The sequence below is a fragment of the Ylistrum balloti genome, unplaced genomic scaffold, assembly GCF_031769215.1.
Source record: "Ylistrum balloti isolate Yb309-2 unplaced genomic scaffold, AGI_CSIRO_Ybal_v1 Utg369756, whole genome shotgun sequence".
Classification (NCBI taxonomy): Eukaryota; Metazoa; Mollusca; class Bivalvia; order Pectinida; family Pectinidae; genus Ylistrum; species Ylistrum balloti.
In genome coordinates this window covers 1,872,124-1,884,413 of record NW_026781957.1, presented here as the reverse complement: position 1 = coordinate 1,884,413, position 12,290 = coordinate 1,872,124, and the positions used below count along the sequence as shown (strand labels likewise).

The 12,290-nt window shown below is 34.7% G+C and overlaps 2 protein-coding genes across 2 annotated transcripts; one reads left to right on the top strand and one right to left on the bottom strand.

The window, feature by feature from the left end:
* Positions 1-274: 274 nt before the first annotated feature.
* Positions 275-3,248, top strand: LOC132543448 (mitochondrial coenzyme A diphosphatase NUDT8-like). Its single transcript, XM_060206949.1, has 4 exons — positions 275-396; positions 1,084-1,216; positions 1,677-1,760; positions 2,722-3,248. Exons 1-4 carry the CDS (start codon positions 275-277, stop codon positions 2,944-2,946), a joined length of 564 nt encoding a protein of 187 aa, XP_060062932.1. The 3' UTR covers positions 2,947-3,248.
* Positions 3,249-3,303: 55 nt separating this feature from the next.
* LOC132543447 (elongator complex protein 5-like) lies at positions 3,304-11,871 on the bottom strand. The gene is made up of 8 exons (XM_060206948.1): positions 11,712-11,871; positions 11,033-11,093; positions 9,890-9,970; positions 8,420-8,637; positions 7,315-7,493; positions 6,431-6,526; positions 5,362-5,462; positions 3,304-3,782 (listed from the first exon to the last, which is right to left on the bottom strand). The coding sequence occupies exons 1-8, from the start codon at positions 11,869-11,871 to the stop codon at positions 3,674-3,676; spliced, it is 1,005 nt and encodes a 334-aa protein (XP_060062931.1). The 3' UTR covers positions 3,304-3,673.
* Between the last annotated feature and the right edge of the window lie 419 nt (positions 11,872-12,290).

Here is a 12,290-nt window from a genome sequence, read left to right as displayed (position 1 = left end):
AGGAATGGCTGTGTTAAGTCTGACCTCGGGCCATCACTAGGATGGTAGTCCCAGATTTGGCTGTGTTAAAGTCTGACCTTGGGCCATCACTAGGACGGTAGCCCCAGATTTCTGTAGGAATGGCTGTGTTAAAAGTCTGCCCTCGGGCCATCACTAGGACGGTAGTCCCAGCAGATTTCTGTAGGAATGGCTGTGTTAAAAGTTTGACCCCAAGCCATCACTAGGACGGTAGTTCAGATTTCTAGGACCACTAGGATGGTAGATTTCTGTAGGAATGGCGGTGTTAAAAGTCAGACCTTGGGCCATCACTTGGACGGTAGCCCCAGATTTCTGTAGGAATGGCTGTGTTAAAAGTCAGACCTTGGGCCATCACTTGGACGGTAGCCCCAGATTTCTGTAGGAATGGCGGTGTTAAAAGTCAGACCTTGGGCCATCACTAGGACAGTAGCCCCAGATTTCTGTAGGAATGGCTGTGTTAAAACTCTGACCTTGGGCCATCACTAGGACGGTAGTCCCAGATTTCTGTAGGAATGGCTGTGTTAAAAGTCAGACCTTGGGCCATCACTTGGACAGTAGTCCCAGATTTCTGTAGGAATGGCTGTGTTAAAAGTCTGACCTTGGGCCATCACTAGGATGGTAGTCCCAGATTTCTGTAGGAATGGCTGTGTTAAAACTCTGACTTCGGCCATCACTAGGATGGTTATTCCAGTGTTGCTGCAATAGATCCTCATGTCAGGAGGTATATATAGTATGAAGTGATTTGTTGATTTTTACTTTTTTTTTGTTTGTTTTTGATGTTTCTCAGTACACATAGATCATAAATCATAACATTTTTTCCTGGTCGAGCAAGACACTTTACCAAGTTGTCTGGTTAGCATGCTGCATGCCTCCCACATGTTGTTCAGTTAGCTAGCCACCAGCTACTGCAAGGAAACCATGCCTCAAAATGACCAAGTGGGTGTTGGTGGTTCAATAAACAAAATAGAAATAATGGTTATAATAAAATCATTCACTCACAGCTTTCCAGTACACAACATTCAAGTTTCTATTTCTATCTGATATTTTTCAACATTATGTGGTTAGTTTTCCAGGTGGAATGAAAGATGATGTTGACCTTGACCTTTCCCAAACTGCCTTGAGAGAAACATTCGAGGAGATTGGTCTTTCAACTGAGAACGTAAACATTTGGGGAAATTTGCCGAAGATTCCTAGTAAGGTGAGAGTCAGCTACATGGGCATTTTTATGTAATTTATAACTTGTTAGTGGTGTAAATTATGTAAATGTAAGAGTAATTTGATTGCTGCCTTGTTGAATTCCAATTTCATATACTACTGGTACTATATATTTTTTTACAACTGTAGTTTATTTTTACATAAATTTTATAGCAGCTTGTTTCAGAATGAATTGGGATAATTAAGTACATCTGTCACATTTTGAAAAAGGTCTGGAAAAAATTCTTTTTTAACATTTGTATAATACTCTTATTTGGCTTGATTAAACATATTTAAAGCTGTAAAACTGGACAAAAATATTGGTATGGGTGAGGTTGTTCTTTCCCTAGAATAAGAAATTATGTAACTGAGGACAGTCTTTTATTTCATATCCAGATGTATCAGTTTGAAACAATGTGGGATAGAGGGAATTCAGTAGGATTAATTACACGGCTTTGTTTCAGAAGGATGGGAAAATTGAAGTTACTCCATATTTGGGATTCTGTGGTGATATGGATACATCTAAGCTGGTGTTGGATGATTCAGAGGTAACAAGCCTGGCTGGTCATAAGGCATTCTATGTTTTGTCTATATAATAATATCAATGTTTGACACAGAATAAACAGTAATAACACAAAGAAAATCTGAAGAATAAATGCTGATTTTGATAGTACCTACATATGTAGCTCTGTCTATCAGTTTGATCTTTTGTCTAGGCTACATATGTAGCTCTGTCTATCAGTTTGATCTTTTGTCTAGGCTACATATGTAGCTCTCTCTATCAGTTTGATCTTTTGTCTAGGCTACATATGTAGCTCTCTCTATCAGTTTGATCTTTTGTCTAGGCTACATATGTAGCTCTCTCTATCAGTTTGATCTTTTGTCTAGGCTACTCTCTCTCTATCAGTTTGATCTTTTGTCTAGGCTACATATGTAGCTCTCTCTATCAGTTTGATCTTTTGTCTAGGCTACATATGTAGCTCTATCAGTTCGATCTTTTGTCTAGGCTACATATGTTTGATCTTTTGTCTAGGCTACATATGTAGCTCTCTCTATCTTTTGTCTAGTTTGATCTTTTGTCTAGGCTACATATGTAGCTCTCTCTATCAGTTTGATCTTTTGTCTAGGCTACATATGTAGCTCTCTCTATCAGTTTGATCTTTTGTCTAGGCTACATATGTAGCTCTCTCTATCAGTTTGATCTTTTGTCTAGGCTACATATGTAGCTCTCTCTATCAGTTCGATCTTTTGTCTAGGCTACATATGTAGCTCTCTCTATCAGTTTGATCTTTTGTCTAGGCTACATATGTAGCTCTCTCTATCAGTTTGATCTTTTGTCTAGGCTACATATGCAGCTCTCTGTCAGTTTGATCTTTTGTCTAGGCTACATATGCAGCTCTCTGTCAGTTTGATCTTTTGTCTAGGCTACATATGTAGCTCTCTCTGTCTGATGATAGTTTTTATCTTGACTCTAAATATGCTAATTGTGGGATGTTTTCTTTTCTTCAGGTGGACACTGTGTTTACTAGGACTCTCACTTCTCTCTGTGATCCCGTCAATGTTGGTTCTACTCAGTTTAGTAATGGGTACACCCTGCCTGTATTTCTGGGCGGGGAGTTCAGGATCTGGGGAATGACTGCTATCCTGTTACATCAAGCTCTGACCATCCTTGCTCCAGGAATGTACAATTATAAGCTACGACATGTACGACCATTACATACCAAACCTTCTTGATGACGGTTTCATTTTAACTGTAATCCATTCATGATTTGTACAATGTTTTAATTTGAAAGTAATTATCTACCGACTAATGATGAGTTGTGGAGGGTTAATGTGACTGCTGTTGATTATATTATGAAAGACATGACAAATTTTGACATTAATTATTGACTATTAATTAAGTATTTATAAAAGTAAATGATGGGTGTCAATTTGACAGGAACCATCTTCAAATCAGGTACAAAACTTAAAAGTTAATGAACATATCACTTGTTGAAAACAATCTCGTTGATTTTCAAATAAATTTGAAAACATTATTGCTGTGTTTGTTGTAAAAAGAACATGTGTAATTTGCATTGTTTTAAAGTTACTATATATTTTATTACCTTCAGTTCACAGAAATAACATTTTAGATTATTTCTCCTTGCTCGGATGTCAAAGTCACTGCATGTTTACAAAGTCCTATCAAAATCTAGGTGAAGAAAATAGGAACAGTTTACAGTAGCACTTGCCAAAAATGGCAAAGAAAAATATTTTTACGACATGACAAAAATTGTTCTTATGAAATTCTTTGACAGAATTATAATGACAATAGCTGATTTTGATAAAAAAAGTTGTTTTTTTTTAATTTGTATCAACTCAATTAGAATGATTACTGTTTTTTCCTCCAATTTCCATACAGGCTTCACTGGTCAGCAAGGTCAGATTGAACTTGTAATACAGGATAGTAGATCTAGAATTATCACACATCCAAGTCATCATCAGGATCTTCCTCATCAAAGTCATCTGCCTCGTCTGGCTGGTAGAATATCTTCCCCTCACCGACTGACTTATTTAATGTTGCTTCTATCCTGTTAAAATAGAATGAAGTATGACGGAATTAGAGATGAGGACTGGTGTTTTTTGGCAAATCACAGAATCACAAAAGAAATTACACACTAAAATACAGAGTAGACTTGTCTCTATTTCATCTTTTCCTTTAATGATGTAATTTTGTAAGATCTTATTGTAAGATATACACTCTTAGGTGCCTTACAGGTTTATAACTGTCAGTTCAGTAATAGATAAATGTGACAACTGATTTTTGTATTCAAACACAAATTTAAAACTGAAGCTCACAACCTTTTGAAAACAATCATTTTTTTTGTGAAATGAGTGCAAACTTTTGAGGGTTGGATCAATTTGCAACTGGAAACATTGTGCTTTGACACAAATATCAGACATCAAAATCTCAACAATTACACCTTTGTTGTACTATTATTGTAACAAGGTACAGCTCTGAACTTGCATTATTGTCAGGACCAATTTTAGATTTATTATAAACAATGACCTTGATCTTTTCACTCAAAAAACAATTTCAAGCATGACATGTGAAGACTGAGTTTAGTCAAGTTTTTTTTCGGTAATTGGTGATCCTGATCAATTTTCTATTTATAGTAAGTGAACTTGATTTTGGACATTTTTACTCCAAAGTGAGCACTCCTGAAGGGAAGGTAGCATGTGAAATTGGACTTTGATAGGTCGAAGCAAATTCAAGTTATTGTCCAGAAATTGTCAATTTCATGGTTATATGACTATATGCTTTTTTTTGACACTTTATTCTGTGGATAAATCTGGCACACAAAATCCATTACTAATAAAATCCATGTCAAGTCGTGATCTGTTTATAATTTTCTGGAATCCCAGGGAAATTAATGATTTTACTGTACTAAAGAAAGAGAACATAACAGATGTGAAATCTGCAAGTAAATGTGTAATAACCATAGAGTAGACAAGGAAATTCACATTTCTGATAACATAATTGATTTGTATGGTTGTTTTGATTTGTATGGTTGTTTTGATTTGTATGGTATGTGGTTTTGATTTGTATGGTTGTTTTGATTTGTATGGTTTGTGGTTTTGATTTGTATGGTATGTGGTTTTGATCTGTATGGTATGTGGTTTTGATTTGGTTTTGATTTGTATGGTATGTGGTTTTGATTTGTATGGTATGTGGTTTTGATTTGTATGGTATGTGGTTTTGATTTGTATGGTATGTGGTTTTGATTTGTATGGTATGTGGTTTTGTCTTCTTGAGTTCAATCTGCAATAAGCCAAAGGGACAAATATATTATCTCTAACTAATTAAATTCTTGAAGTGGGCATATAACAGATCATAGCATTTATTCGATAGTATTTCTGCTGAACAACAAATAGAAGTTATTTCAAGGCAAAGGGATTATTGCTGGATAAACAGTGATATGCTTATAGCTATACAAGAAATCTGTTTTATTTGAAAGCACCTTCCAGAATATCAGACAAAATCAATATTAGAATGCTATTTTTCTGGAGTGTTTTCATAAATTTATCCCCTTTGTCATTAAATAGCGTTATAGAATTGAATGTCCTGAGGTTGGCTATATATTGTATATATTACATATATTGCCTCACCTGTCCTGGTCATAAGTATATGGAAGTTTCACCTGGCTTCGTGCTTTCTTCTCCTGATCAGTCAATGACAGGTTAAAGGTCAAATTAGCAGCAGGATCTACCTACAAGAAAACATTTTCAAAGAATTTTTTTAAAACCAAATCATAACATGAACAGGTATTTTTTAACTTCTGTGGGAGGCAATTTTGATTACTAATTTTATATTTGTTATCTTATATCTTTCAACAAATGATTTCTTAAGGTTTTTTTGTGTGGGCGTTTTTTTCTTTTTTTTTTTTTTATTTCAAATTTTTTCAAAAGTTTTTTTCTTTCTGTACATATGAAATGAAAAGAAGCAAATGCTGTGCAATTAACTAACAATTAAGGTTTTTTGATCTTACACAAAGGAACAAGTAACAGTTTATTATGTCAGTTGGATGTCAGCTTCTGGTTTAGAAACAAGAACAAGCTACGTTGGTGAAATCAAAACTTATGACTCTGACAACAAAGAAGCCGACAGAATAGTTTTTTCTCACAAAAATTTATACGAAATGTTTTCAGCTTGACAAATATACCTTAAACCCAATACAGTATCTAATTAATAATGCATATATATACACTTTTATATACACTGTCAAGAGTTATCCATCATATCTAGCTAAGTCTTACTTTTATATATGTACATATCAAAACTTGTCCATTCTTAGGCCACCCCAGATATGAACTAACCAATCAGAAAGAAGAACCGTCATTGATTATGCTTACCATGTGTTATAAATATATCTCTTTGCTGATCAACTTATTCTGAGGCCTCTGATAATGTGTTTAAGTTAAATACTGAAAAATCTGAGAACAGTAATCAATCAATCATTACCCTGATCTAGTAATATCATTTACATATGCATGAGTATTTATGAAATTTATTGAACATAGTCACATCAAAATTAACATTTCTAAATATTTATTAATAACTGATTAACTTCATAGAAACCAAAGTATGTTAACACATCTTAAGTCATGAAAACCCAACAAAACCAGGTATAAAGTACAAGCAGATAAAAAATTCTTTAAATGAGAGTGCATCTAGTACCTGTCCGGTAGGTTGTTGTGGTGTTTCATCGATAAGAGACTTCAACTCCGTGATGTTTTCAATCTCAAATTGGTCACTAATGTTGAAATGCTCTTTCTAAAAAATAAAACCAAAATTCAGTTACAATAGTTGAATTTTCTAAATCATCTGACAGAGAATGCACTCAGTTAATAGTATACAATCCTGTCTATAATGGTCAGTCAATGGAGCAGAGAAAAGTGCCCATCTTAGACAGGTGACCTTTATGTAGAGGATCAATTACCATAACATTCATTACATTGGGGCTCGCTACCAACGGCTATTATAGACAGGTGTCTGTTATAAACAGGGTATACATGTGCTCCTATAAAGAGCTTAGTTTGGTTATAAGGCACACAGAAAAGAATCATCACATAACTTTGTTTTCTTGTTTAAACATAAAACACAAGGGCCGTCAGAGACGGATTATGCTCCCCTGATGGGACAAAAGTATGAAATATAACAAAAGGCAACAAGAGAGTTATGGTTCTTGTGCACTGCTCTTCTTCTTGTTGACATCTATCTACCTTATGAAGTTTAGTGTAATGCTCAGGACAAAATTTAAGTTTGAGAAATAACAAAGGGCAATAACTCCAAAAATAATGCAAAAGAGTGCCATAGTTCTTGTGCACTGCACTTCTCTTTGTTGAGATCTATCTTCTTATGAAATTTTGTGTTGATGACTCTTAAAAGTTTTTGTGTTATGCTCCAGAAAAAATTATAATGGACAGACGGACAGACAAGGCGGCAACTATAACTCTCCCTTCAGGGCCTTAAAATTCAATGATCTCATAAGGACCCACCTATACTTAATTATTTTTTTGAAGAACCAATATCAATGAACTCACTTAGCAAAATTTTCTTACAATTCGGATGATTTTTCCGGAGATCTTTTTATGAAGAGTAGTACAGCAGAATTCATGTCCTGCAGATTGTGAAGGTGACGTTCTAATTACTGTTGATGCTGTGTGCTCCACCAGACTGAGGCTGTTACTTTCATGCAGATCATGATGTACCAATGCAACAACATGTTCAATGGAAGCTCCTGTTAAAAACAAATTAGAACTAGATCATTTACCACACTCTCCAGCAGGATTTCATAAGATGTATCTTCCTTTTATTTTTGCTACTTGTATATATACACCTAGGAACATTTCTAATCAGAACACCGTTAATTTAATATGATCAAACAGTATTTATATAAACAACAAGAGTACCTCGGAACTGTTTGTGTCACGGTCACCCAGAAATTGAACTGGATGTGCAACGATCAACCATAAAGTTGTAATACCAAATTTCATTTCTATAACTTGAAGCATAACCAAAGAAAGTCAATATTCCCAGAGAATTTTCTAAGTTCAAAGGGGCATAACTCAGCCAAGAAGGGTCACAGACACCCAGTTATCAAACTTAATCTGTACCCTTGCAACAACGACGACGCTGACGACGATGCGTGATGATGGACAAAGTGATCCCTAAGTGTCCGCCAGCTCTGCAGGTGACACAAAAACTCCGCTTTGTTACCTATATCTATCCAGCAATACACCAATACCTGGTCATACCACCCAAACCTGCTGCTGTTCAACAAAATCACCAACACAAATGATGTTATGGTTCTGTGGTAAGTCCACTTTCTGACCGAGCCAGAGGTAAGGTGATGAGATTAGCAGTGATAAATCTGGGGGGGACCAAGCGACCAAAGGCAGTGGTACACCTGGTGGGAACAAATAGGGCCAAGGGTGCCATGGGGGCTAAAGGGACTAAGGGGACCAAGGGAACTAAGAGGACCAAAGGGACTAAGAGCTTCATTTAACTGAAAATAAACCATCTATTTTTCCATTCAAATTTACATAGGATGGCACACTTTCATTTTTGACAATAGCTCTCAGCTCCCAGGGTTTTCCCTCGGACCTCTGGCTTAAAGCATGGCAAATACATGTAGTACAATGTGACTGACTGATAAAAGCATACCCATTCTATTACCGTCCGACAGCTTATGAAGAGTCTGACAAGTATATGGCACTGGTCGGAAGAGAAGTAGAGAACTCAAAGAGTCAATCACTACAGCAACCTTCCTGTCCTTGTGTAGCTTTCCCTTGGCCATGATGTCTTTGGTGAAGTCTGAATCCAGGCAGTGTTCTGATTCTTTCATTTTGAGAAAGGCATGTTGGTAATTATGATGAATTATTCTGAAAATGAAAGTCTAGCTATAAACACTTATGTAAGGCAAAGAACGAACATAATTGATTTACAAACTACAATCCTCTTATGTGGCATGTGAATGTCCCTGGATTGATCAACAATCTGTCAACCTAATTTTTCTCTGGCTTCTACACTATACATTAGATGGCATGTGAATGTCCCTGATCAACAATCTGTCACCTAAGTTTTCTCTGGCTTCTACACTATACATTAGATGGCATGTGAATGTCCCTATTGATTTTTCTCTGGCTTCTACACTATACATTAGACATTTTGATGGACAGGTGCCTCGTGTCAAGTTTCTAGCCTCTGGAGTAGTGGGATAGGAAACCCTTGTCTTTAGAACTAGTTGTCGTTATACTTTCTGAGTCTGTAATATTGTACACCTAAATAATGTACCAGTAATGTGACAATGGAACACAGACAAAAAATGGAAAATAAAACAATGGGTCCAGGTGATACTGAAAAGGATTCTTGATGGCTGAGTGTTTGGTTTTTGCAATATGAGATAAAAACAAATGGTACACAAGATTCTACTTAAATACATTTTAGAAAAGAATACTGAGCAGGTCAGTCAGGGAAATCATTTGTATTTTAAGTGTTTTTTAAATAATGATATATATAGAAGAAATCTTGATGACTCCTTTGTTGAAAACTGTCAAAAAAGATTTAGGTTAGGCTGGAAAACACATGTTCTTCTTTAAAGGCTTAAGGTTCCCCAATCCCCTTGAGGGGTTCGTCTTTTTCACTTTTAAGGAAGAAATTGTGTAATAGTGATATCTTGCATATCAAATCAACAAAGGAAACCAAAGTATTTTCAATATTTTTTTCATTAATAGAAACTCTTATCCCCATCAGGGTGAGATGGAGGATCCCAACCTGAGGGGGAAGATTATCAAGTTATCAAACTTGAGGCTTGTAAATGTTTGACAGATTAACATACTTTCATTTACATACTTAATTATAAGCATAACAGAGAGTAACCTTCAATAATGGAGACATTGTTTTTTTTTCTTTTGCAATTTAATTTTTCATGGAGGTCATGACATGACTGTTCTCTCCTCTATTGGTTTTAATTTCAACAGGATTAATTTTTCAGTTTTACTCCATCCATTGATATTATGGAAAATCGAATCCTTGAAAATGACAACTTTTACAGGTTTAAAGAAAATTTGTCCTGAACTGGTTATCAATTAACACATATATAGCATTTTGTACAAGTTGTGCTCACTAACTTACTTAGTCTTTGCCTCAGCTGGCACCACCTCTAGCATTGACTGTGACTTTGGATCTAATGTGATCACGTGAATTTCATCCACCCTGAAAAACAAATATTATCACTATATGAAATGCCAGCTTATTTATTTCATAAATATGAGAAAAATGCAATCCACTAAATGTATTACCCAGGTAATCTCTCTTGTTGTCTCGCATGGTGTTTGGTATTAATTTGAAAGAAAATTGAAGTACTGTAAAATCAATCATTTTTGTGGAGTATTTATTTTGGAGTATTAGACTTCATGAGCTATATTTATCCACAGAATCAAGTAACTACAATTTGTGTTTTTTTGTTGTTGTTTTTTTTTTTTTTTTTTTGAAAACCACAATAACTGAACCCCTCATAAATATAAGATTTTACATCATGAAGAAATCCAAGATGTTTGGGTAGGTGACCTCCTAACCTTTTTATATCCTGCTTTGGAATCAAATCTTAAGTTTGGTTAAGACTTGGGTGTGATATACACTACGACATCCATTGAACAGCCTGGATTTTTCATAATTCATTTCAGTTTCATCCAACCATAATTAAAGAATAATGACATTATTTTTTTTCATATTTATCTAAAATTTGTTCAAATTAAGTTCATACTAGGTACTTACACAACCATGAAAAGTATTTGATGATACAGCTATTAAAGAATTTATCTACTTCCTGTTCAGAATTCATCAATCAAGACACGATGTATTTTAATTAAAATGCATGTACTAAAAAAAGTTCTAACATGATTCAAGGCCTGATGCCATTTACCACATCAGTCAATTACCAGAACATTTTTTTCAAATATTTCTCACTAAACTATCGGTAGGTAGAAATACATATATGTAAAATTCAAGATGTTTGAATCATAAAGCATATATATATATATGTGGACAATGGTGATATAAATATGGCAACTAAGACTTAACCACCAGAGGCAGACACTTGTATATGCATATATAAATATAAATTTTATTTATTTCATAACAATTGCAAAACAAGATATCAGCAACTATTATTCACTCTTGTTGGGCCCGATGAGTGCTTTACCACTACCCCATCCACCATCCTTTACCCTGTTATAAAGAAGTAAATAGGTCTACTGTTATGTTCAATATTGGTACCTTTGACAAAGACTGAGAAGGAAGCATGACACCAGCCCTCTTCCTGGCTCTTCAATGGAATCTGCAATAGATCACAACAAATGACGTAAACTGTTTAACAATAGATTATCGTTGGTTTTCTGATCTATTTATTTGGTTTCTGAAGCTTGACACCAACTAGTCGACATATTTAGTATAAAAAAATCTTTAAAAATATTTTGACTCCTGATACTCCTACAGATTTTGTATGCATGGTTCTGACTGTCTGAACATGATTATATTTTTTTTTTTTTTGTGCACATACTGTCAGAGAACAAGATAAAACATAAATATCTGATAATAAGAACCATTCCATATTTTTATGTGAGAGGGGAGAGAGAGAGATAAAGACCATAGATTTTGAATGAAGCAAATGTGAAGACAAGTACCAAGTACTTAACAGATCTAGAGATAAATTAGGACAGGTACCCGAGGATGATTTCAAAATTTCATGTAACGTTCAAAACATTGTTTCGCAATCTTCAGTAAAATACCTCGGTGTTACGATAGATAAATTTCTATCTGGAGAGGAAATTGTCTCCAACATTATCCAAAAAATCAATCAAAGACTTAAATTTTTGAACAGAAATAGTAAATGTCTATCTCTAAAATCTCGTAAAACTTTATGTTCTGCTCTGATTCAGTGCCACTTTGATTATACGTGCACCTCCTGGTATGAAGGAATTACTAAGAAACTCAAAGGTGTACTCCAGACTACCCAAAACAAAATGGTCCGCTTTATTCTTAACCTTGATAACAGAACAAGGATCACTGACATGCTTAATGTAGAACGAAGGGTCCGTCAACTTCGCCTCAACCATACTTTTAACATCTATAATGGTAAATGTCCATAATATTTATATGAACTTTTCTCTCTAAAAAAAAACTGTTTTGGTACTAGATCTGGAACGATGAACTTCTCAATAAAAAAACGTTAAAAGCATAGAAAGTTCTTCCTTTTCTACTTCGGCTGCAAAAGATTGGAATTCCCTTCCAGAAAATATTAAAAATTCTAAAAATAAATATTTTAAAAACAAAGTAAAACAATTTCTGATGCTACAATCAAAAGGCGAATTTGACAACCCCTTCGTCTACTATTGAGCTCAACCTCCACTTCTTTGCGTCTGGTTGAACGGGTAGTGAGGTTATATTATTGTTCATATTATGTTATATTATTGTTCATATTATATTATTATGTAATATCTCTTCAAATCCCATCCTTTTTCATAAATGCCCTGAA